General features: G+C 47.2%; 1 protein-coding gene across 1 annotated transcript; it reads right to left on the bottom strand.

Annotated features, from left to right (window-relative positions):
- Positions 1–15,064: 15,064 nt before the first annotated feature.
- PSCA (prostate stem cell antigen) lies at positions 15,065–23,584 on the bottom strand. The gene is made up of 3 exons (XM_028735830.2): positions 23,266–23,584; positions 18,883–18,990; positions 15,065–15,735 (listed from the first exon to the last, which is right to left on the bottom strand). The coding sequence occupies exons 1-3, from the start codon at positions 23,315–23,317 to the stop codon at positions 15,521–15,523; spliced, it is 375 nt and encodes a 124-aa protein (XP_028591663.2). The 5' UTR covers positions 23,318–23,584; the 3' UTR covers positions 15,065–15,520.
- Between the last annotated feature and the right edge of the window lie 2,945 nt (positions 23,585–26,529).

Genomic DNA, 26,529 nt, shown 5'->3' on the forward strand with positions numbered 1-26,529 from the left:
GAGGGGGAAGCTCCGCCCCCAGCCCCACAAGCTCCCCACAAGCTCCCCACAAGCTCTGGGTCCTGTTCTGGGGGCTGGCGTCGGGGGAAGCCGCGCCTGGGTGGGGAAATAATTTCCCCCCCTTTATCCCCCCCCAAAAAATCCAGGTGCGTCCTATGGGCCGGTGCATCTTATAGGGCAAAAAATACGGTAATAGGCTCTGGGTGCAGCAGACTGGAGTCCACAGCAAGTTCTTATCCAATCTCCACCGAAAATATGCAGAGCAGCAAAGAGCCTGCAAGAATTTGTTAAAATTTTCATTACAAATTTGGTAGGAAAGTGGGAATATCTAAATTAATGGTTCTTATTAATCTGAGTAGCACCGAGTTAAAAACAAAAGAGGAATGTAAATGGGCAAAATGGATGGTAACTGCAGCCAGACAGGTAGGGGTGAGTTAGGGGTGAACCAATGGAGGAAAAAAACTGAATAATATTATAATTTTAGAATATCTAACTGTGAAGATACACAGAATGAAAGGGTTTAAGGTCAGTGAGAAAGAGGAGGATAGGTTTGAGAAGATATTGAATTATTTGGGTAGGTGTGAACAATTTGGGGTAATTAAAATGTTAAAAGTTAAATAAACCTTGTGGAGGGAGGAGTGTTAACGTATATAAAATTGTACATATGGTTGATTTGACTATGTTATTATTGATTATATATACCCAATGTATCAGCCACCTGGGGGGGTGGTTCACTGTTTGTGTTTTGATTGTTGGTAAAAAATAAAAAATTTAAAAAACAAACAAACTTTATTTTAAAAATAAAAGTAAAAAAGAGCAACCAAGTGTTGTCTTCTGGGAGGAATGCATGTACAGATGTTAAGTCTTGCATGCAGTCGTACACATGGCATCAAAATGGGCTTGGGAAATACTTTACGGTACAGATTCAAGTCACATCCATGCAAGGTCTGCTTCAGTTCAAAGTGTTAAGATCATTTCTCCATATGCCTTTAGCATATGCGGTGCCAGAGTGCAAAAAACTGCCCGGTGCCCCCAATTATTATTATTATTTTTTTTGGGGGGGAGGCCAAAGTTGTTGAGTGTCTTTTAGCGGGGCAACTCAGAGTTGTTTGGGGGGGAGGCACACAACCAAGAGAACATCTTAAAAAGCAGAGACATCACCTTGCCAACAAAGTCCATATACAGATAGGTAGCCGTGTTGGTCTGCCATAGTCAAAACAAAAAAAATTCCTTCCAGTAGCACCTTAAAGACCAACTAAATTAGTTCTTGGTATGAGCTTTCGTGTGCATGCACACTTCTTCAGATACACTGAAACAGAAGTTGCCAGATCCTTCTATATAGTGAGAAGGTGGGGAGGGGTATTACTCAGAAGGGTGGTGGGAATGGGTGATTGGCAGATAGCTGTGATGAGCCTATCATATAGTTCAAGCTATGGTTTTCCCAGTGTGGAAGTGAGAGCTGGACCATAAAGAAGGCTGATCGCCGAAGAATTGATGCTTTTGAATTGTGGTGCTGGAGGAGACTCTTGAGAGTCCCATGGACTGCAAGAAGATCAAACCTCTCCATTCTGAAGGAAATCAGCCCTGAGTGCTCACTGGAAGGACAGATCATGAAGCTGAGGCTCCAATACTTTGGCCACCTCATGAGAAGAGAAGACTCCCTGGAAAAGACCCTGATGTTGGGAAAGATGGAGGGCACAAGGAGAAGGGGACGGCAGAGGACGAGATGGTTGGACAGTGTTCTCGAAGCTACCAGCATGAGTTTGACCAAACTGCGGGAGGCAGTGGAAGACAGGAGTGCCTGGCGTGCTCTGGTCCATGGGGTCACGAAGAGTCAGACACGACTAAACGACTAAACAACAACAACACAACTCTCTCCCATGCCGCTATGGGTGGAGAGCAATCCCTGCAGAGGCTTGGGAGGGAAACTGCGTGCCTCGTGTGAGCAGCATGCGTGTGCTGGGCGGGCCTTTCGACGGTCTGCCAATCCCAGGCGCGCAGGAGGGCGGAGCCGGCCGGCGGCCTCAGTGCCCGCAACAGAAAAGCCTGCGGCGTTCTGATGGGCTCTGCGCCGCTCAGCAGCGGCTGTCGGCTGGCCTGGCTCTTCATCACTGGACTCCAAATCTTGGCCCCGGACTCTCAGCCTGGTGCCCCTGAGAGCCTGGCATCCGGGTGCCCCGCACCCCTAGCAGCTATGGGTAAGCCGGCCCTGTTGGCTGCTGTGACCGAGATAGAAGGGAAATTACTGCACTACAGTGGTACCTCTGGCTGCAAACGGGATCCATTCCAGAGGCTCATTTGCAACATGAAAAGAACGCAACACGCAGCGGTGTGTCTGCGCACACATGGGTTGAGATTCGCCGCTTCTGTGCATGCGCGTGATGTCATTTTGTGCATCTGCGCATGCGCGAGCGGTGAAACTCGGAAGTAACCCTTTCTGGTATTTCCAGATCGCCACGGGACGTAACGTTAAAGAACGTAACATGAAGCAGACGTAACATGAGGTATGACTGTACTGTGAATAATCAATATAAATCGAGACCCTATGGAGCCTGCAGGAATTTATCTTAGCTATTGCACAGTGGTAAGTGGAAGCCGTATGGAGAGTGCTCTTGAGTTCAAATCCTGCTTGCTGGTATCTGGTCGGCCATTGTGAGAACAGGATACTGGACTAGATGGCCCATTGGCCTGATCCAACAAACTCTTACTGCATTCTTGAGATTAGGTAGATCCTTCTGTATCCAGCACTATTCATGGCTCCCACCCCTCACATTTCCCTGCCCTGATATGCTGTTATATCCCTGCCTCTGACCTTCACTCAGGGGCGTAACTAGTTGCTCTGGCACCCGGAGCGGCGGGGGTGGGGCAAGTCGCCCATGGGGGTACCACGGTGATTCGTGCTCCAGGGTGCTATGACGATCCGCGCACTGGGGTGCCGTGGTACTCCGCCCAGAGAGGCAAGGCGGCAGGCTGCCCATGGAGTTCGCCTGGGCACCATGTCACTCCCGGGAGAGACGTGTGGCTCGGGTGCACTGCAGGCCAGGCCCTACGGTAAGTGCTGACCCCTGTGGTGTACCATTTTGCCACCCCCCTCAAGGATGATAACTGGGGTGGACCGCACCCCGCTTCTTACGCCCCTGCCTTCATTCCTCCAACTCTGGAAGAACCTCTGTGTAAAACCCTATGTGGCCTAGGACCCTCGTACCTACAGGACCGTCTCTCCTGGTATGTCCCACAGAGGAGCTTACGGTCTTCAAACAAAAACACCTTGGAGGTCCCGGGCCACAGGGAGGTTAGGCTGGCCTCAACCAGAGCCAGGGCCTTTTCAGAACTGGCCCCAACTTGGCGGAACGCTCTGTCACAAGAGACTAGGGTCCTGCGGGACTTGACATCTTTCCGCAGGGCCTGCAAGACAGAGCTGTTCCACCAGGCTTTTGGCCAAGGCACAGCCTGACCCCCTCCTTCGGTAATCCTCACAGAACTCTAGCCCAACTGTTGCCATTAATTTGATTCTGAATTGATTTTAGAGTGAATTGATTTTAGAATGTATTTCAATTAACTGATTGTGATTTTATGTAAATTGTGTTATTTTTACTGTTGTTAGCCGCTCTGAGCCCGGCTTTGGCTGGGGAGGGTGAGATATAAATAAATTATTATTATTATTATTATTATTATTATTATTATTATTATTATTATTATTTCTGATACCACACTTCCCATTCTCCCTTGCTGACCCCTAATCCTGAAGCTACCTCCTAAGACTTTGACCTCTTTCTCTTCCTTCAAATCATTCAAATGCACGATTCATCCTCCGGCAACCTCAAGGCTGGATTACTGCAATGGGCTCTATGTGGGTCCTCTCTTGGAGACTACAGCTGCTGCAAAACACTGTGGCTAGATTGTAGATGGGGGCAGACAGCATAATACACAACTGTCCCATTTTAAGGGGGGCAATCTGGATTGACAGAAGCCTCCCCGGCTTAGGATCGCAATCCCAGAGGTTGCAATTTGGCTCCTGTGCTCGGGCTGCAACAAGGCGCAGGACCAAAAGTCAGGTGTTTTCTCAAACAGACTTGTGGTGCAAGTCAGTTGGCTCACACCAGAGTGCAAGACCAAATGTTGGTGGGTGTGAGACCGGTTCTGAAATGTTTCCACGGGCTGCCCATATGCTACCTGGCCCAGTTTAAGGGTCTTGTATTAATTTGTAATAAATTAATTAATTAAGGGATGCAGGTGGCGCTGTGGGTTAAACCACAGAGCCCAGGACTTGCCGATCAGAAGGTTAAACGGTTCAAATCCCCATGACGGAGTGAGCTCCCGTTGCTCGGTCCCGACTCCTGCCAACCTAGCAGTTCGAAAGCACGTCAAAGTGCAAGTAGATAAATAGGTACTGCTCTGGCGGGAAGGTAAACAGCATTTCCATCCACTGCTCTGGTTCGCCAGAAGTGGTTTAGTCATGCTGGCCACATGACCCGGAAGCTGTACACTGGCACCCTCGGCCAGTAAAGCGAGATGAGCGTCGCAGCCCCAGAGTCGGCCACTACTGGACCTAATGGTCAGGGGTCGCTTTACCTTTACCTATTAATTTGCAAGGTCCTTAGCAACTTTGATCTGGGATAGCTGAAAGACTGCTTCACATCACTGCTCGATCACGGAGGTTGAAATGAATAAAACCCACTTCTTCTGCTTGAGCCGTTCACTAAACCCTTTAATCCAGGGTTGGGGAGACTGGATCTGGGCAGTGACCCAGATCTTTACCTTCTCCACCCACCCCACCCAATGGACCACATTTGACAGGTGGGTGGACACATTCGTGAATAGGCCCTAATTCCTACCAAACCAAGAACAAGTCAGAAGAAAACATCCAGTATACAGTCAGCTGAAAGGCATGTTTGCATCCATCACATTCTGTGCAGTTTGATGGTTCTGCTGTGCCAGAACAACACTTCTGAGTGCCTGTTGGTGGAAACCACAGGAAGGAGATCATAGAATCATAGAGTTGGAAGAGACCACAAGGGCCATCGAGTCCAACCCCCTGCCAAGCAGGAAACACCATCAGAGCACTCCTGACATATGGTTGTCTAGCCTCTGCTTAAAGACCTCCAAAGAAGGAGACTCCACCACACTCCTTGGCAGCAAATTCCACTGTCGAACAGCTCTTACTGTCAGGAAGTTCTTCCTAATGTTTAGGTGGAATCTTCTTTCTTGTAGTTTGGATCCATTGCTCCGTGTCCGCTTCTCTGGAGCAGCAGAAAACAACCTTTCTCCCTCCTCTATATGACATCCTTTTATATATTTGAACATGGCTATCATATCACCCCTTAACCTCCTCTTCTCCAGGCTAAACATGCCCAGCTCCCTTAGCCGTTCCTCATAAGGCATCGTTTCCAGGCCTTTGACCATTTTGGTTGCCCTCCTCTGGACACGTTCCAGTTTGTCAGTGTCCTTCTTGAACTGTGGTGCCCAGAACTGGACACAGTACTCCAGGTGAGGTCTGACCAGAGCAGAATACAGTGGCACTATTACTTCCCTTGATCTAGATGCTATACTCCTATTGATGAGGCCCAGAATTGCATTGGCTTTTTTAGCTGCCGCGTCACACTGTTGGCTCATGTCAAGTTTTTGGTCAACCAAGACTCCTAGATCCTTTTCACATGTACTGCTCTCAAGCCAGGTGTCCCCCATCTTGTATTTGTGCCTCTCATTTTTTTTGCCCAAGTTCAATACTTTACATTTCTCCCTGTTAAAGTTCATCTTGTTTGTTTTGGCCCAGTTCTCTAATCTGTCAAGGTCGTTTTGAAGTGTGATCCTGTCCTCTGGGGTGTTAGCCACCCCTCCCAGTTTGGTGTCATCTGCAAATTTGATCAGGATGCCCTTGAGTCCATCATCCAGATTGCTGCTCTCAGGTTAGAATCCTGCATGCTGGTTTCCCACGCAGGCACCTGGTTGTTCACTGTGAGAACAGGAAGCTGGCCTGATCCGACACTCTCTTCTCTTGCTCTTACAGGTGAAACGAATATATGAGCTAGACTCATAATATATGAGATAGACTGATGACATGCAAAGCGAGATGTGTCGAGCCTTTATTTGGCATTGTGTGCCTCCCTGTTCTTCCTCCAGACTCTGGGTCCTTGGTTTCCAAATGAGATGCAAAAGCTGCTCTCGTCAGAAAAGAGATTTGGGGAGCCATGTCATCAGCTGGTGTTGGTCCACTGTGCTTCATTAAGTCCAGGATCAACGCAGCCGTCTACCAGGAGATTTTGGGCACTTCATTCTTCCTCCGGAGACAAGCTTTATGGGGATGCTGACTTCATTTTCCAGCAGGACTTTGGCACCTGCCCACACTGCCAAAAGTACTAAAACCTGGGTCAATGCCCATGGGATTACTGTGCTTGATTGGCCAGCAAACTTCCCTGACCTGAACCCCATAGAGAATCTATGGGGCATTGCCAAGAGAAAGATGAGAGACACGAGACCGAGCAATGCAGAAGAGCTGAAGGCTGCTTTTGAAGCATCCTGGTCTTCCATAACACCTCAGCAGCGCCACAGGCTGATAGCATCCATGCCACGCCGCATTGAGGGAGTAATTGATGCAAAAGGGGCCCAAACCAAGCACTGAGTACTTATGCATGCTTCTACTTCTCAGAGGTCCAATATCGCTCTATTTGCAATCCTTGTTTTGCTGATTTCATTTAATATTCTAATTTTATGAGATTGTTAATTTGGGGTTTTCATCAGCTGTACGCCATGATCATCACAATTATAAAAAATAAAGGCTTGATATATCTTGCTTTGCATGTCATGAGTCTATCTCATATATTAGTTTCACCTTTGAAGTTGAATTACTGAAATAAATGAACTTTTCCACCATATTCTAATTTTCCGAGTTTCACTTGCATGTTGAGCGCTGAGCAGGAGATCCAAACACACAATGCAAGCAGTTTCTGTAAAGATTTGGTGATGGAAATCGCGTAAACCCTGTCTTCTGGGGGAAAAAACCACCCTCCTGCATTATCAGAGGTAATAATTTCTCAGGTCCTGGGGTCCTGAAACTCCTGCCTTATCTCAGCAGCCTTGAGGGAAAGTTATGAAACAGGTCCATTAAACTCAGGTCAGTCCGTGGTTTATGGATTGGAGAAGTCCAGCTAGTGTTTTTCCAGAGCAAAATGTCCCCTTCAGACCCAGTACTTGTCAATTGGGAAGAGGTAATGATGGGAACAGCATCCATGGTTGACCTAAGACTCACCAGCTTTTAAAGCTATAAAACCATCCTCTAATGTGGATTGCTCCCGCCTGACGTTCCAGTCAGTCAGCCCTGCCCACTACCAGGATACTCCATTGCAACCCCCTTCCCACCTGCGTTTCTGTGCCGCCAACATCTGCTGTACTTGTGCCCGAACCTTGGAAGCAAAAGGAATGACAATGACACATTTATTTGCGCCAGTGTGTTTGTGGGAATGTAAGGCAGAATCTTCCAATTTGGGGGTTTTGAAGGTTGCTCATAATTTTGAAGGTGGGTCTCGGGTGGTGGTGGGTGGACAGGGAGAGAGAGGTGAAAAGATGTACCTACTTCTACTACTAATTTATTATTTATACCCCACCCATCTGGCTGGGTTTCCCCAGCCACTCTGGGCGGCTCCCAACAGAATATTAAAAGCACAATCAAACATTTAAAACTTCCCTAAACAGCTCTGCCTTCAGATGGCTTCTAAAAGCAAGATAGTTGTTTATTTCCTTGACATCTGGTGGGAGGGCATTCCACAGGGCCAGTGCCACCACCGAGAAGGCCATCCGTCTGGTTCCCTGTAGCTTTGCTTCTTGCAATGAGGGAACCGCCAGAAGGCCCTCGGCGCTGGACCTCAGTGTCCGGGCAGAACGATGGGGGTGGAGACGCTTCTTCAGGTATACTGGGCCAAGGCCGTTTAGGGTTTTAAAGGTCAGCACCAACACTTTGAATTGTGCTCAGAAACATACTGGGAGCCAATATAGGCCTTTCAGGACCAGTGTTATATGGTCTCGGCGGCCGCCCCCAGTCACCAATCTAGCTGCCGCGTTCTGGATTAGTTGTAGTTTCCAGATCACCTTCAAATGTAGCCCCACATAGAGCACATTGCAGTAGCCCAAGCAGGAGATAACTAGAGCAATTGTTGGCATCCGTCTGACTCAAAAGACAACGGTGTGCATCATTGAGGGCGAAGCGTGGGCAGAGTGTGTGGGGGTCCTAGGCTGCCAAGGCGATAAACCCCCACCCCTCTCTGCCTTGCTATTGTGGTCCAAAGGAAAGCAGAGCAAAATGTTTGGGACCAGCTTGGCTACAGGAGTTGCTGGAAGGAGGGGTACAAGGTGCCATCCAGCCTTAAGGACTCCACTCTGGATGTGTACAGTGTTTACTCCTTAGCCTTTTCTTCTCCTGAAGATACCCTACAATGCAGCAGAGGTTGAGGACCAGAGTTTTCCTTCTTCTAGATGGGTTCCTTTCCCAGGCTGACAAGCTCCACCTGCCCCTCACTTCCCTCCATAGCTGTGCTGGGCCCGGGGGTAACCCATGAAATGTGGTCCAGGATGGGACCAGAAGCTGAAGGTTCCACTAGGAGTCAGTCTGACAGGGCCAAGGCAGGACACGAGGCAGGAAACCAGGCTGGGACAGGTACAGGATCTCAGGCAGGATCTAGCATACAGCAATGTTGCTCCCGCAACCTGGGGCGAGGTCTGACAGCCTTTTATCTTTGTCAGGGTAGCAGCCGATCCTGATCCCCCAGCGACTCACCTCCCTGTTTCGCCCGAAGGTGAGCACTCCTCCTGCGAGTACTCAGGTCTCTCCTTCTCTCAGACCTCAGTCTCTGCAGCTCAGGAGACGTCAGTGGGTTACTAGACCCAGGGGCCGCCTCAGCCTCCCCTGACCCAACCAGTAGTGGAGCAGCTGTAAGTGATGGCCCAGCTGAAGGCAACGAGGTCATCCCCACATCTGGAGCCAGGGCAGGCTCAGGCCCCTGACTCGGCCCAGCTGGTGTTTGTTGCAGGGGAACCTGTGCAGACTGGGACTATGCAGGACCAGGCCCCAGACTTGGTTCAGATGCCGCCTGAGGCAAAGGATCCGGTGCAGACTGAGACTCCTCTGGCTCCAAGTCCGAGCCCGAGTCCCAGGCCATCACAATAGCACATGCAAAAACTGCCTTCTTGACTGTTGGGCCAGCTCTTGGCCTTGTCCACTCAATGCAGCGATATTTCTGTGATCTCTCTATGTGGACTTGGAAAGGGACTTAATTGGTGCTATTTTCCTATAAAAAGAGGTGCAAGAACTGTCTATGAACGCCTCTCTTGTTCTCTAACAATGGCAATGGTGCGTACCTTGACAGGTGCCAGAACTGTGTTCTGGTGAGTTCCGGCTGGGGGGAAACAAAGCTCTGGACTTAATGTTCCCTCTGGGGGTATTAATGTTTGCATTCATGAGTGCTTTGGTTTCGTAACGAAAGGGCAGGGCTCTCTTTTCACCAGGCGCTCGTAAAACAGCTCTCGGTTTCTGCCAGGGAGAATTATGCGAAACCTTCTTCCTCTTGTTTGGGCGACGAGGCAGGGACCACGATGCAGTCCCTGGGGCAGGGTGTTGCAGGCCGGCTGGTGTTTTTCCAAGCCGCCCAGGCAGAATGTCGCCTCTCCCTTTGCATCGCCACCCATGAACGCCTGCAGCCTTCTGCACTTGCGTAAGACCGTCCGCTGAGACTCTGCACCAGGCGGCAAAGTCACTGGACCCTGGAGTCTTGATCCAGGGTGTCTGCGTGACTAATCAAGAGCCATGGGGAAATCTTAAAGGGTAACAAGCCGTACGAAATAATATCTTGCTTTGACAGGTAAGATAAATTTGGCTGCAATGAAGAAAGGCTGCCTTATGCAAGGTCAGAGTATTTGTCTCTCATACAATCACAGGGCTGGAAGGGACCCCTGTAATCATCTAGTCCAACCCCTTACAGTGCAGGATCAGTATCCACTACAGCAGCCAACACTTTGAGGCCAAAATCCGGGACGCCATCTTCCTGGGCGTGCCATCTTCCCGTTTTTTATCACGAGAACATAGCGGCCATTTGGGTTGCTGTGATCTCGCACTGTGGTTCCCCTCCCCAAGTGTTTTTTTGGGGGGGGCACAATGCCCAAGAACGCACATTTTGGGGAACCACATGAGATTAGGTAAAGGGTAAAGGGACCCCTGACTGTTAGGTCCAGTCTCGAATGACTCTGTGGTTGCGGCGCTCATCTCGCTTTATTGGCCGAGGGAGCCGGCGTACAGCTCATGTGGCCAGCATGACTAAGCCGCTTCTGGCAAACCAGAGCAGCGCACGGAAACGCCATTTACCTCCCCACTGGAGTGGTACCTGTTTATCTACGTGCACTTTGTGCTTTCGAACTGCTAGGTTGGCAGGAGCAGGGACCGAGCAACGGGAGCTCATCCGGTTGTGGGGATTCAAACCGCTGACCTTCTGATCGGCAAGCCCTAGGCTCAGTGGTTTAGACCGCAGCGCCACCATCGTTCTTTTTTGGGGCACCGCATGAGATTGCAGCCCCCCCAAAAGCTTTCCTCAGGGAGGAATTGCACCACGAAATCATGTGAGATTGTGGCAAGCAAAATGGCAACCGTTCTCTTGTGGTGAAATATGGGATGTCTTAGGCAAAGATCACAAGACGACCTGGCTGGTAGCAAGATTCTGCGCCCAGATTTGTAGGCACAGATCATCCTCTAGAATAAAATAGCTTACTAGGGAAATGCTGAAGTCGCCCTTTGGGGTGCCTCAGGGTCAATTTTCATGGTAGCCCAAATCTCAGTTGTACTGGTGTATGTATGTATCTCAATTTTAACTCATGAGCTATTGCTGCAATCTGCTCTGATTGTATATATTATTTTTATGAAAAACTGTTTTTATTGTGTTATGCGAGCTGGTCTGTGACCGTAATAAATTATCTATCTATGGGATGTCCTGGTTTTCCTGGGGAACTTGGGGACTTTGCAGTGGTAGAACACCTGTTTTGTATGCATAAGATCAGAAGCTGCATCTCCAGCAGGAATCCCAGTGGGAAGGTCTCACCAGCTACCGGTCACGGTGGCTATTCTCTGCCTCCATGGTTGGAGGCTGGAACACTTCTGAATCCCAGTTGCAGGAAGTCAAAGGAGGAGAAAGTGGTTCTTCTGCTCAAGACCTGCTTGAGGGTTACCTATTAGAGAGCCAGTGTGGTGTAGTGGTTAAGAGCGGTGGACTTGTAATCTGGTGAACCGGGTTCGCTTCCCCGCTCCTCTACATGCAGCTGCTGGGTGACCTTGGGCTAGTCACACTTCTCTGAACTCTCTCAGCCCCACTCACCTCACTGAGTGTTTGTTGTGGGGAAGGAAGGGAAAGGAGAATGTTAGCCGCTTTGAGACTCCTTAAAGGTAAAGGGACCCCTGACCATTAGGTCCAGTTGTGGCCGACCCTGGGGCTGCCGCGCTCATCTCGCTTCATTGGCCGAGGGAGCCAGCGTACAGCTTCCGGGTCATGTGGCCAGCATGACTAAGCCGCTTCTGGCGAACCAGAGCAGCGCACGGAAACGCCGTTTACCTTCCTGCCGGAGCTGTACCTATTTATCTACTTGCACTTTTGATGTGCTTTCGAATTGCTAGGTTGGCAGGAGCAGGGACCGAGCAACGGGAGCTCACCCCGTCATTGCGGGGATTCGAACCACCGACCTTCTGATCGGCAAGTCCTAGGCTCTGTGGTTTAACCCACAGCGCCACATGCGTCCACAAATAACCCAGAGATGCATTTTAAATAAAAGGATACATTCTACTCATGTAAAAAACATGCTGATTCCTGGACCGTCTGCGGGCCGGATTTAGAAGGTGATTGGGCTGGATCTGGCCCCCGGGCCTTAGTTTGCCTACCCATATGTAAGACCGTTGGCTGACAGGTCACCCCTACTACTTTTAATCTCTGCTGCGTAAGAAATTCCTCTTGTTCATTCTTCACATGCTTGTGTGATTATATCCTTTTGTTGCCTGTGTTAAGCTGCATGCATGTATCTTTCAACAGCCATAAAGCTTGTGTCAACCATGACCTCCTTTGTCCTGACTGCATTGTACACCCGGCAAGAGACACACTTCTAAGAACCAGTAAAAAAGGGATGTTTTGCGGAGCTTCCAGATCAAACTCTGGAACCCGAGTTCAGGGATCCTAACATTAAATTCCTGCTATAGGAAGGTTGCTGACCCAGTGACCTCAAGGAGAACATCTTGGTCTCCTGGAACTGCACTCCTCCAATCCACCCTCATTTGCAGCTATTTATGATCACAGGCCAAATGGTTTTATGGCTGCTAGATGGCCGTCCTTTCAAAGGTCAATCGCTTGATAACAGCTGATGGTTCATCAATGGGAGTTAATGGCAGGAGACAGTCTCCAGATAGCCAGGAATGTCTCTCTAGCTATTAGTCTCATCACATTGTGTCAGTGCTGAGAACTTCCAGCTAGGGCAGGGGTCAGCAAACTTTTCCAGCAGGGGGCCGGTCCACTGTCCCTCAGACCTTGTGGGGGGCCAGACTATATTTTTTTGGGGGGGGAATAAATGAACAAATTCTTATGCCCCACAAATAACCCAGAGATGCATTTTAAATAAAAGGACACATTCTACTCATGTAAAAACACGCTGATTCCCGGACTGTCCGTGGGCCAGATTTAGAAGGTGAATGGACTGGATCCGGCCCCTGGGCCTTAGTTTTCCTACCTATGAGCTAGGGAGAAGATAGTGAAATTGCTCAAAGCAAACTGTTGAATTTGTAGGAACGCCGTGAGAGTTTTGGGTGCAGTGAGTCGGTTGAAGGGTGTGCATCTTAGGGATACGTTGGAGGAAAACAGTCACGACTTTCAACGTGTAGAGATCCTTCGAAATCTTATTCTTTATTACTTTTTTAAATAAAGGTTTTCTACGCCGCTCATAAAGGTAGGATGCTTTTGGGTAGTTTGCAACTAAGAATACAAATGCAAAGAAGGAGGAAACACAACACAGGATCAACCGCAATGTCTGAGCGGGGAGTCAAAACCCGATACTATGAAAACTGCTTAATTTCTTCTTATTCCTTATCTAGGGTGGCCTGTTTGTTTTGGGGAGAGGTTGCCAAAAGGGTGCAAGGAAGCCCACCATGCTGTGGGGATAGCAGTTAATCTGTCAATTTCGTTTTCTCCCGCTTTCTCGTTTTCCCAATCTTAAACCCAACTGTACAATTAATTCCTCATGAAAATTCACGAGCCTTTTTAGTGTGACTTTCGCGTTTTTGCAGAACAATTTCCACGACCTTGCAATTTTGTAAGTTATTTCCACCAGCAGATGCATTTGTAACCACATCTCACCCTATTTATATTAATCCCAGTACAACATTGCTGAAGTAGACACCCACGTTGCAAAATCCAGCAAAGTGCTCCCTTTGAAGGCTGGCTGTATTTCAGCTCCTATATTGTTCCAAAAAGGGCAAATTACATATGTTTGCCTTGAAATCCAGAATGAATTGAATTCGTCTCCCATCCCTAACCACACCTCCTTTTTTATTTATTTTCCTCCTTCCCTTCCTGCCTTGCCAGTTTCCTTCCCAGACTCCCCGCTGCCTAAAACCCTCCACCCCATCACCACCGCTGTGAAATATTGATTCCCAGTTTTCCATTTCCATCCCATTCTGGGAATTCCCCTTGGGACTCAGGAGTCCCGAGCCTCTGCTAGCAGCCGCAATAGCTGTTGCTCTGCCTCCATAGAGATAGCAATGCATTCCAACACCAGTTGAGTGTTGATCTTATGCTCAGATCTTGTTTCTGGGTTTCCCAATAGAGGCATCTGGTTGGTCACTGTGAGAAGAAGATGGTGGACTAAATGGACCACTGGCCTGATGTTCTTAATTCTCATCCTCCATGAAGGGGCATTTCTGTGAGGAGTCCCAGAGCTTACAGGGTTAATAGCTCAAGGGAAATGACAGTCCTGTTCCCGGGATATGATTGTGAACTTACTTTCACTTTCTGTTTTGGCTGCAAAGGAAAGGCAACATGTCGTCGCTCTCACCTGGCTGACATATTGTTTTGCTGCTGTACCTCAAAGCTTCGTAGAACAGAAGAAGCTGTGTACGAGAGTTTTACAGTCATACCTTGGGCTGAATATGCTTCAGGTTGAGAGTTTTCGGGTTGTGCTCCACGGCGACCCGGAAGTAATGGAATGCTTTACTTCCGGGTTTTGCCGCTCGCGCATGCGCAGACGCTCAAAATGACGTCACGCGCATGCGCGGAAGCGGCAAATCACGACCTGCGCACGCGGGTTGCGTTCGCTTCAGGATGTGAACGGGGCTCCGGAACGGATCCCGTTCGCATCCAGAAGTACCACTGTACTGCCGTGCTGATAAATCCTTACACACCGACACACGGCTGCTGAAGAAACTCTGCTATAGCCGGGAGAAGTGGAACGACTCAGCACCGCGCAGCGAAAGCGTGCTGGGCGCCATTTCCTGAAGAGGATGGATCCGACACTCAAAACAGGCAAGTCAGTTCCCAGTTTCACTCAACAATTTCAACATCTAACTTCCTGCAGTCTGAAGCGGCAGAGATCACACACGAATGAGTTTACTACCCTAATCCTATTGGGAAATTTGCTAGAGGGGAGCGGATTCTGAATATTTTAGAGCCTAGAGCTGCAACATCTAGGTATGATGATTTGCTTCCTAGGCTGTTGGGAGTTTTTTTAGAAGACGTTTTAAAAATCCAGCTTTTGACAGAGCTCTGTCGCTGGACCACATGCTCACTCACAAGGCGAGCAGAAGGTAAGATCATCTCTGCCGAAGTGAAAGGTAGGTTCTCAAACACTCCTGTCTGTCAACATCACTCAGAAGTGGCATTTAACTTGATTGCACAACCCCTAGCTTTTGAGCCTGCAAAGGGTTGGCGACAGCCCTGCTTGTTATAGAAAACTGGGACATCATCAGCCAAAATCTATTTAAATATAGTATGATCACCATCTTCAAAAATCATATGGAAGATGCAGCAAGCTTGTTTTTGGCTGCTCTGGAGGGCAGGACTCAAACGAATGGATTCAAATGGCAATTAAAGGAGATTTCAACTAAATACGAGGAATAACTTTCTGACAGAGCTGTCTGACAGTGGAATGGCTCTCAGGAGGTGATGGACTTTCCTTCGTTGGAGGTTGTCAAACAGAGGGGTTCTTTAGCTGTGATTCCTGCATTGAAGAGGGTTGAATTAGATGACCCTCCAACTCTACCATTCCATTTTCTAATACTTTGCTAGGACACCCGAAGAATAATCAAGTTGGCTGACATCTACGCCCTACACCGGAATGGGGTTTGGGTGTGCCCAGCAACTCCCATAATCCCTAATAAGTAACTCTAGAAAGAAATCCACATTCGCAGCAGCTGTCAGTGCCGTTCAACAGATCTATAAGGTTTCGAATGTCACTTTAGTGGGAAAGAATCTAGATTTGGTTTCTCTTCTGTACAGCTACACACACAGCCCTCTCCTCAGAGCCTGCTTCTGAGAAGGATGCAGGCAAGGCTGGCCAAAAGAGCCAAGGCCACTTGGACGTAACCCATCTTGAAGTCGGAGGCTCCGTTGACGTTGCAGAGGTCGGTGGCGCAGCAGGAGACATTCCTTCTTCCCACCTTGAAGTCGCTGAAGTATGGATCACAGGACGCGGTACATTCTTTCGAGATGACGTTGAAAAGTCCCACGACACCTGGGAAGAAAGATCGGGAGCAACAGCAGCAAGAATATTATTGGCACGAAAATGGAAGCAAGAAGAATTACCGAACGAAAGAAGAATGGCAAATGAAATTAATGGATGATGCAGAATTAGATAAATTTAGGGGAAGGATTCGAAACCTGCGGGATCAGAGATTCATAGGTTTTATGTACTGAGTTGAAAAGGATCCAAAATGCAGCAGTCTGATTGGTCCTAGAACAATAGGATCCAAAATGCAGCAGTCTGACTGGTCCTAGAACAATAGGATTCAGAATGCAGCAGTATTGAATCCACAACCTGATTGGCCTACAGGAGAATCCCGGAATTAGCCAATCACGTGCAGCCCACTGTGTAAATAATGTATATAAAGCAGATATTTTGGGGGAACTTTCATTCCTCCTCACCACTATGAGCTGAATAAAGAGCATGAAATCCACTCTCGACTCCGAGTATATTTCAATTGAAGATGGGAGTAAATATTTGAACTATTTGAAAAGTAATTGTAATAAACAGATTATGCTAGCAGGACTGCAAGAAGTTTTGTATTATTTTTTTTTATAAGATATTTACTGCAAGAAGTTTTGTAAGGAGGATTAGGTGAAATATTGCAAGGAAGACTATGAAGAGAATTATTAGTTAAGGACAATTAAAAGTAACAGAGAAATTAAGAAATGCAGAACAAGTGATAAAGAACAGAAAATCTTCAGAGGAAGAATCTCTGGTCCTGCAGGTTTCGAATCCTTCCTGTCAGTTTGTCTAATTCTGTACAGTCCATTAATTTCATAATTGTTGAACTTTTTAAAGGAAACCTCCCAAATTGTTGAGGTTTTTATTTGCAAAAATGCCAAATAAATGCAATTTTTTGATTGACTTGTCTAAGATCCAGGACAAAGTGCTGCCTTTTGGCAATCTCCCCCTGGACATCAATTTGAAATCCTGGTAATGTCTGGGAAAATCTGGACGTATGGCAGCCCTATGCAAGCAGGATTAGAGAGCAAGAGTGTTCTCCTGTCCAGTTGCAATTTCCGACAAATGGTACAGCGGTACCTTGGTTTGCAACCGTTTCGGATTACAACCACATCAAACCCGGCAGTGCGTGTCCCTTTTCTGGGATTACATCCCATTTTGGGGGGGAGGCCCCATTGGTGAAAGCGCACCTTGGGTTACAACCTGTTTTGGTTTACAACCGGACCTCCAGAACGGATTATGGTTGTAAACCAAGGTACCACTCTATTCGGAAGCATTGCTGCCTCCAATGTAAAATTAATAAAAATGATTATATAGATATAAAAAGTTAAAGGGACCCCTGACCATTAGGTCCAGTTGTGACCAACTCTGGGGTTGCGGCGCTCATCTCGCTTTACTGGCCGAGGGAGCCGGCGTACAGCTTCCGGGTCATGTGGCCAGCATGACTAAGCCACTTCTGGTGAACCAGAGCAGCGCACGGAAATGCTGTTTACCTTCCCGCTGGAGTGGTACCTATTGATCTACTTGCACTTTGACGTGCTTTCAAACTGCTAGGTTGGCAGGAGCAGGGACCGAGCAACGAGAGCTCACCCCATTGCGGGGATTCGAACCGCCGACCTTCTGATCGGCAAGTCCTAGGCTCAGTGGTTTAGACCCCAGCGCCACCCGTGTCCATATATATATATATATATATATATATATATATATATATATGCAGGTTTTGGTGTCCTCGGGTGTCTTCCCGTGTAAAAGTTGGGGTGTCTAGGCGACGTTTCGACGAGGTCTCACTCGTCATCTTCAGGCTGGTGCTTTCGGCTTCTTGTTACTGGAACAGAGCAGGGTCTCAGTGTTTGAGTTCCTATAAATACTGTTGAGGTGTGGTGTATAGCCTCCAATGTTCTGGGCCGAGAGGAAGTTCCCAGGCTAGTTTGCCTTTTCTTCTTTTGTTCCTTAATTGTTTGAGGGATATCTTGAGTGATTTCTTGAGTGATATCCTGAGTACCACTTAGGTGGGTCATTAGGTGTGGATTAGTTGCTAAAGCCTTTGTGTCTTGACCTCTTGAACTTTGTGAAGAGTTTTTCTGAGAAGATGGCTGTACTGCATTTTGTTGTGCTCTGGCTTGGCTTCGTGTATAGGGGCGAGCTGTGGTTTTGTGGCCTGTGTAGGGATTGCAGGGGGGTGCAGCATCCGGAGGTGCCACCATGGTTTGGCTACTGGATGGTGTCTGTAATTTATCTGTGGAGAGGGTCTGGGTTTGGGTCTGGTGTGGTTGATTGGTGATGGCGTTCTGTGTGCCTCTGGATCTGGTGTCAGTTTTTGTGGGGAGGGCTAATTTCCAGATGTCTGGCAAGCGGGATGTGTCGTCACGCTTGTTCATGTTGTGAGGGTGTTTCTCTATCTCGATGGCTTCCATGATTATTCTCTTGTGGTGATGTTCCATGTTAGAGAGCAATTTGGAATCTGCAAAATTAATTTCGTGTCCTGTTTCTTTCATGTGTTGGAAAAGAGAGGAAGTTTTTTCTTCTTTTTTGACGGCATTCTTGTGTTCTGCGATACGTGCATTTATTCGTCTGTTTGTTTGTCCAATGTACGTGGCTGGGCAGACTTTGCAGGGTATTTCATAGACCCCTTGGTTTTCCAACTGGATTTTATCCTTGGGGTTTCTGAGGATATTGGCTATCTTTTGGTTGGCGCAAAAGGCTGTTTTGATATTGTGTTTATGGAGGATTTTGCTAATTTTATCTGTAGTGCCCTTGATATAAGGAAGGAGGGCCATGCCATTGTTTTCTTCTGTGTCTTGGTTTTTGGGGGGTGTTTCTTTTTGGATTAGCTTCGTAACCCTGTTTTGCTGGTATCCATTGGCAATTAACACATTTGAGAGATTCTGTAACTCAGTTGTCAAGTGGTTTCAAACTGTTTCAAACTTCAACCCGTGAAAATCTACGAAAGCAAATATATATATATATATATATATATATGCGAAAATAAGAATAGTGTAAATCAAAGGACACAGAGAAAGAATTGCCTTTCTTGCCGCTTTTGTATTAAAAAGGGGGCATAGAGGTTTATTTTGAAAGCAGGATTTTTTAAAAGTTTGGTTCCAATTTTTGAGGAATTGAGGAAGGAATAACAAACCCAAAAGAAGAAGAAGGGCACCTAAGAAATGGTCTTACCAATGACATCTGTTTTGCATACTTGTCCAATTCCATCACAGTTTTGCTGTCCTTTGCAGTTATTGTTGTTGACCTGGGTGTTGCAGGTGTAACACTTCAGTGAACCAGCTGTAAGAGAAGGAAATGGTTTAATAGGGGAAAGGAACAAACTGAAGGAGCTACACTTTGGAAATTCCTGCCTATTAATAGCAAAATCAACCCCTGTGTTGCAATAAGAACCTTGAACCTTGAATTTTATTATTTCGGTCACAGACCAGTTCCAGCCACATACAATATCAAGGAAGTCAAAAAACACAATAGGGATGCATTTGAATTTGCAATTAGGTATAACAGGGACAATACAGATATAGCAACAGTTAAAAATATATAAATTAAAACTGAGTCACTAGCATATAACCTAAAATTATCATTTAAGGCCTTAAGCATTATGATAGCACAGCTTGTTCCCTAAGTTTTATGGCAATCGCACAGAATTTGGCTACCCTTAACGTAATCTCAGGATCCTTGTCCTCTACCAGGGATTTTAGACACTGAAGTTCAGACTCAATTGGAGATTTTTGCATAGCAGGGGTAATAAATACTGAGCGTATATCCCCATAGAAATGGCAGCGGAACAAGGCATGAGAGACAGTTTCTACCTCCATCAAGCCGCAGGGGCAGACTCGTTCCGTGTACGGTTTACCCTCGAATCTGCCCTGCAATAAGGCAGATGGCAGCACGTTGAATCTAGCGAGGGTAAATGACCGTCTGTATTTAGGTATCTGTAATTTTGACAAGAACCAATCACAACAATACAAACACAACACGCAGGCTAATAGTTAGTTGAGAATATATAATCGAATAATGATATCATTCCAATTATAGGAATAAGCCAATCAAAGTTCATATGGACAATATAACAGAGCAGTAGCGAGGACCGCCAAGCCGTGTGCTCAAAACAGATGTCTAAGGACAGTCTCACAATAGTCTTTCGGAAGTTTCCAAAGTAAAGTCTCTCAAGAGTCTTTCGAAAGTTTCAGCGGAAGAAGTCTCAAAAGCCTCAAAAGGACAGTGTCTCCGGAATGATACTACTGTTTCATAATAGTCTTCGTCAGCCGATATTTTTCAACAGAATATGTAAGTAAGATTCATACTAAGGATCAGCGCTCACTAAATAATACCAGGCAAGTGCCTTCACTGTACTCTTTTTGAAACCTCTTAAAAACTTTTTTGTTTAGGCAAGTCCAGTGCTTAAAAAAAAAAAAAAAAAGTTTAGGGGTACTCTCCTTTTCCAACTCATATTGAAAATTTGGCCCCTTAATGAGGCCAAAGTTAGATTCACAAAATGTTTAAGGGGATATGCGTACCCTGTGTTCCTCCCAGAAAAAAAAGCACTGGACAAGTCTACCAGAGGTTTAGGAAACTGGTGCAAATTTTAAGCTGTTTTTTCCTCTATTGTTATGTTAACTTTTCAAAAGTCTTCAATTACTGTTGTCAATTTTTCTTAATGATTGTTTTATCCCCTTTTTTGTAAACTGTTTTAAGGTTACAGGCCATCAAAATCAGACAGTTGTCAGCTTCCATATCTGAGATGTTAGAGAGAGTTCAAGAACAATCTTACATCCTTCCTGGAACCTTAGTATTTATTAATTGATACATAGCCTATCAGTGTTCACAGTGCTTTGCTTGAGTACAAGAGGATAGGAGCATCCCTTGACCATCTTATAATCAAAAAATAAACCAGGGAAAACGACACAGTTAAGGGGAAGCAGGGGTAAATCATTTGACAAGTTCTTTGGCTTGGCTCCTGTGTGTTAGGGCACTGGACGTCTCTGCCAAAATATGCACATTTCACAATGCAATTTTAAATGTAACACACATAGGTTTTCAAACCAATTCCCCCCAATAGAATGAATGTCTGAATATCACTTCCCTCTGTACTATGTTTGCACTAGATCGTTGTCACGCTGTAATGACAGTCTGAGCCACCAGGAGGGGCAAGAGGCACAAGGCCTGAGCTGAGACTTAGAAGCAGGCTCTTGCAAGGATATACCTCAGAGCTTGAATGGGTCACCTCGGGAGGAAGAAGAGGTGCGGCTGTGACCAGCTAGAAGGGGGGCTCTCCTCCCTCTCTTTCTGCTGGTGCTGAGGAAGGCTGAGAGAGAGAGAGAGAGAGAGAGACTGCAGACATCACTTTCCTTTGGGGAAAACTCTGGGTGGGAGAGAAGATGGCCAGGGGGTGAGGCTAGGGAAGATATCAGAACCCTTTGTGGGTTCAGAAGTTGAGGAGAAGAGATATGATTGTCATTTTTGAGGGGAGCTGTTGGTGAGAGAAAGGGAGGCCTGGGGTGGGTGGGGAGATATTGTGGCACACAGAGCAAGCAGGACAGCACAATCCTCCCTCCCAAATTCCTGTATATATCCATTTTTATGCACACCTTACCTTAGTCTGCTTTTTTAAAAAACGTATTGTTTGGCTGGAGAACTGCATTTCTCCAGATTTTGAAGGACGGCTCTATTTCCGTCCACAGATTGATTCAGAAAGTGCAAATTAGTTAGGTTCTCCTTTCAATGTGAACTGGATTGAATTCTTACCCCATCTCTGGTGCCAAGCATCTAACGCAGTAATTTCAAATGACAGTATCTGGCGTGCCAAATATCAAAGACCGTAACATGCCAAATTCCGTTGCACGCCAACGATAAAACTCTGGCAAATATTGACATTTGAGGCATTTGTAAAATTCCCGTCTCAAAGGTTTGATTAAGAGTCAAAGTTTCAGAGAATGCTTGGGGAATGTTAACAGAAAATAACCCTAATAAGGGCTTTGGGAGCAAACATTTTTAAGTTATGTTTTGGAGGTCTTCACCTATCCATTCTAATAAGATCAAACCTCTCCATTCTGAAGGAAATCAGCCCTGAGTGCTCACTGGAAGGACAGATCCTGAAGCTGAGGCTCCAAGACTTTGGCCACCTCATGAGAAGAGAAGACTCCCTGGAAAAGACCCTGATGTTGGGAAAGATGGAGGGCACAAGGAGAAGGGGACGACAGAGGACGAGATGGTGGGACAGTGTTCTCGAAGCTACCAGCATGAGTTTGACCAAACTGCGGGAGGCAGTGGAAGACAGGAGGGCCTGGAATGCTCTGGTCCATAGGATCACAAAGAGTCGGACACGACTAAACAACAACAAACCTTTCAAGTACCAGAGACCAGAGTTTCAATCCTTACTTGGGCATTGTGAAGCTCACCTTGGGTGCCGGTCCCTGTCTCCCAATCCAAATCACCTCACAGAGTTGCTGTGGGCATTAAATGGGGAGGTTGAGAACCATTTTTGTCACTTTGATCACCTTGGAGAACAAAAAAGATGGGATATAAATGCAATGCAATCGATCAATCAATTGATCAATCCATTTATGTATTGCACTTATATCCCACCTTTTCCTCCAAGGAGCTTGAGGTGGTGCACATGGTTCTCCCGCTCATATTTAATCTCCACAACAACCCTGTGAGGTAGGTTGGACTGAGAGAGGCAGTGCCTGGCCCAAGTTCACCCAGTGAGCTTCATGGCAGACTGAGGATTTGAACCCTGGTCTCCCAGGTGAGAGCTGGACCATAAAGAAGGCTGATTGCCAAAGAATGGATGCTTTTGAATTCTGGTGCTGGGGGAGACTCTTGAGAGTCCCATGGACTGCAAGAAGATCAAACCTATCCATTCTGAAGGAAATCAGCCCTGAGTGCTCACTGGAAGGACAGATCCTGAAGCTGAGGCTCCAGTACTTCGGCCACCTCATGAGAAGAGAAGACTCTCTGGAAAAGACCCTGATGTTGGGAAAGATGGAGGGCACAAGGAGAAGGGGACAACAGAGGACGAGATGGTGGGACAGTGTTCTCGAAGCTACCAGCATGAGTTTGACCAAACTGCGAGAGGCAGTGGAAGACAGGAGTGCCTGGCATGCTCTGGTCCATGGCGTCACGAAAAGTCGGACATGACTAAACGACTAAACAACTCCCAGGTCCTAGTCTGACGCTTTAACCACTCCACTCCACTGGCTCTGGTTGGCTTATGAAGAAGAAGAAGAAGAGTTTGGATTTGATATCCCGCCTTTCCCTCCCTTTAAGGAGTCTCAAAGCGGCTAACATTCTCCTTTCCCTTCCTCCCCCACAACAAACACTCTGTGAGGTGAGTGGGGCTGAGAGACTTCAGAGAAGTGTGACTGGCCCAAAGTCACCCAGCAGCTGCCTGTGGAGGAGCGGAGACACGAACCCGGTTCCCCAGATTACGAGACTACCGCTCTTAACCACTACACCACTCTGAAGGATGAATTAAGGTTTTGACAGCTCACAGAGCTGAGTTTCCTAGAAGAAATACGCTCAGAATGAAGAAAAACCAATTGAAAGACTTACTCGGCTGCATGAAGAAGCTTCCAGCCACCACAAAGATCAGAAGGGCCTTCATCGCTGGTGGATGTCTTCGTCACGCAGGGAACGGAACATCCTCACGTCTTGGGGCTGCTTTATATACTCTGAAAAGTAACTGTTGGCCCACATGAGACTGGGAGGGTCATGTCCAGGTTCTGGCAGGACCAATGGGGCTTCTGCTCACCAGGAATGTGAGGCATCACCAACCCTCCTCTCCAAACAGGAGTTCCCCTGCCTGCCCTTGCGGTGCCCTTAGGCAACTCAGAGCACAGCAGTGGAACTAAGCAGATGAAGAATGAGGTGGGCATAGGGTGCGGTGGGTATTTTTTGGGGCAAATGGTCCCTTCCCTCCTTGATCAGGGCGGGTGAGATTTCTCCTGCTCACATGTCTAAGCGATGACACTCGCTATATCCACCCAGACCGGCATACCTTGGTCTGTTGGTTTTCATAGATGCCAATTATGAGCTGCCGAATTCAATCTGGGCTTAGGGTTGGAGGATGCCTGAGGGCATCTAAGTCAGAACAGGTTAAGCTTTATCTATACCTGAAAGCTATTTCCACACCTTAAGACACCTTTAAGCAGTGCAAAGTCCACAGGCCTTGCTGCTAACATGCTGCCATCAGTCTCCAAAGGAGACAGAGGAAGAACTGGTTGGACCCAAGAGGAGGATTGCATACAGTCATAGGACGGTAGAGTTGGAGGGAACTTCAGGGGTCATCTAGTCCAACCCCCTGCAATGCCCAGCTGAAGACTCCCTGCCACAAACTACGTGGAATCATGGCATGTTTGCCACGACGCCACACACACTGAAAAAGCCACAGGATTTGAGCCAGGGGTCAGCTGCTGCAGAATGGCCGTTTCAGACTTTCTTTTTCTCCTTTAAAGAAATCAGGTTTATAGTAGGGGTACCTTGGTTGTCTAATGTCTCGGAAGCCAAATGTTTCGGTTTTCGAATGCCGAAAACCCGGAAGTAAATGCTTCTGTTTTCCAATGTGCCCCGGAAGTCGAACGGCTGAAGTCCCCCCCCCCCAATTTCTCCACTGAATTTGCGGACCGCCTTTGTGCCTCTGTTTTTGAACGTTTCAGAAAGGTCTTCCGGAATGGATTAGGTTCGAAAACTGAGGTACCACTGTACTTGAGGAAAGGAGCAAGTGTGGAGATATTTAATGGAGGGGCTTGGTAAAACTTTATGATGAAGTTGCTTTCCCCCCGATCTGGTGGAACGCTCTGTCACAAAAGACTAGGGTCCTGCGGGACTTGACATCTTTCCGCAGGGCTTGCAAGACGGAGCTGTTCCACCAGGCCTTTGGCCAAGGCACAGCCTGACCCCCTCCTTCTGTAATCCTCACAGAACTCTAGCCCAATGGTCGCCATGAATTTGATTTTGAATTGATTTTAGAATGAATTGATTTTAGAATGCTGTATTACAGTGGTACCTCGCAAGACGAATGCCTCGCAAGACAAAAATCTCTCTAGACGAAAGGGTTTTTTGTTTTTTGAGCTGCTTCGCAAGACGATTTTCCCTATGGGCTTGCTTCGCAAGACGGAAACGTCTTGCAAGTTTGTTTCCTTTTTCTTAACACCGTTAATACAGTTTTGTGACTTGACTTCGAGGAGCAACTCATAGAACGCGGTGTGGTAGCCTTTTTTGAGGTTTTTAAAGACTTTGGTGATTTTTGAAGCTTTTCCAAAACTTTCCCGACACCGTGCTTCGCAAGACGAAAAAAATCGCAAGACGACAAAACTCGCGGAACGAATTAATTTCGTCTTGCGAGGCACCACTGTACTTTTATTGTTGTTAGCCGTTCTGAGCCCGGCTTTGGTTGGGGAGGGCGGGATATAAATAAAAAATTATTATTATTATTATTATTATTATTATTATTATTATTATTATTATTATGGAAATATGGTTGGAAGTGTGTTGGAATCTTAGAAACAAAGAGTGCATGGTTCAACTATGGAACTCGCTCCCGCAGGTGGCAGAAATCGCCACCAACTTATACGGCTTTAAAAGACAAATTAAAAGATAGCTATGGGCTATCAAAGGCTGCTAGTCATGATGGCTAGCATGTTCTGACTTCCACAGTCGAAGGAAGCAATGCTTGTGCATCCCGGTTGCTGTAAATCAAAGGAAGAGAGAGGGCTTTTGTGCTTGAATCTTGCTTGTGGGTTTTCCAATAGAGGCATCTGTTTGGCCCCTGCAAGAACAGGAGGCTGGACTAGATGGGCCATGGGCCTGATCCAGCAAGCTCTTTTATGTTCTTAAGCAATGCTCTATAACAACATAAGAGCTGTCTGTAGCAGATGAGACCAAGGGTTCCTTCAGGGCACCGTCCTAACCTTTCCCTGCTTAGCAGCAAGAGCTGCTTGTTCTAGCTCTACATAGTCTGGCATAGGTAAAGCGACCCCTGACCATTAGGTCCAGTCGTGACCGACTCTGGGGTTGCGGTGCTCATCTTGCTTTATTGGCCGAGGGAGCTGGCGTACAGCTTCTGGGTCATGTGGCCAGCATGACTAAGCCGCTTCTGGTGAACCAGAGCAGCGCACGGAAATGCCATTTACCTTCCTGCTGGAGCGGTACCTATTTATCTACTTGCACTTTGACATGCTTTCAAACTGCTAGGTTGGCAGGAGCAGGGACCGAGCAACGGGAGCTCACCCCATCGCAGGGATTCGAACCGCCAACCTTCTGATCGGCAAGTCCTAGGCTCTGTGGTTTCACCTACAGCACCACCCGCGTCCCGCAATAGTCTGGCATAAGGTTGTTGTTTTTGTTGTTGTTGGTGTTGAATTGCTCTGTTACTCTAGCTTTGACAGTGCAATTCTATGCAGGTCTACTCACATTTCCGAGCACAATTCAAAGTGTTGGTGCTGACCTTTAAAGCCCTAAATGGCCTCAGTCCAGTATACCTGAAGGAGCGTCTCCACCCCCATTGTTCTGCCTGGACACTGAGGTCCACCACTGAGGGCCTTCTGGCGGTTCCCTCCCTGCAAAGCTACAGGGAACCAGGCAGAGGGCCTTTCTCGGTGGTGGCACCCGCCCTGTGGAACGCCCTCCCATCAGATGACAAAGAGACTATCTGACTTTTAGAAGACATCTTTTAGATGACTTTTAGAACAACTATCTGACTTTTAGAAGACATCTGAAGGCGGACCTGTTTAGGGAAGTTTTTCATGTTTGATTGTGCTTTTAATATTCTGTTGGGAGCTGCCCAGAGTGGCTGGGGAGACCCAGCCAGCTGGGCAG

The sequence above is a fragment of the Podarcis muralis genome, chromosome 8, assembly GCF_964188315.1.
Source record: "Podarcis muralis chromosome 8, rPodMur119.hap1.1, whole genome shotgun sequence".
In the NCBI taxonomy this organism is placed as follows: Eukaryota; Metazoa; Chordata; class Lepidosauria; order Squamata; family Lacertidae; genus Podarcis; species Podarcis muralis.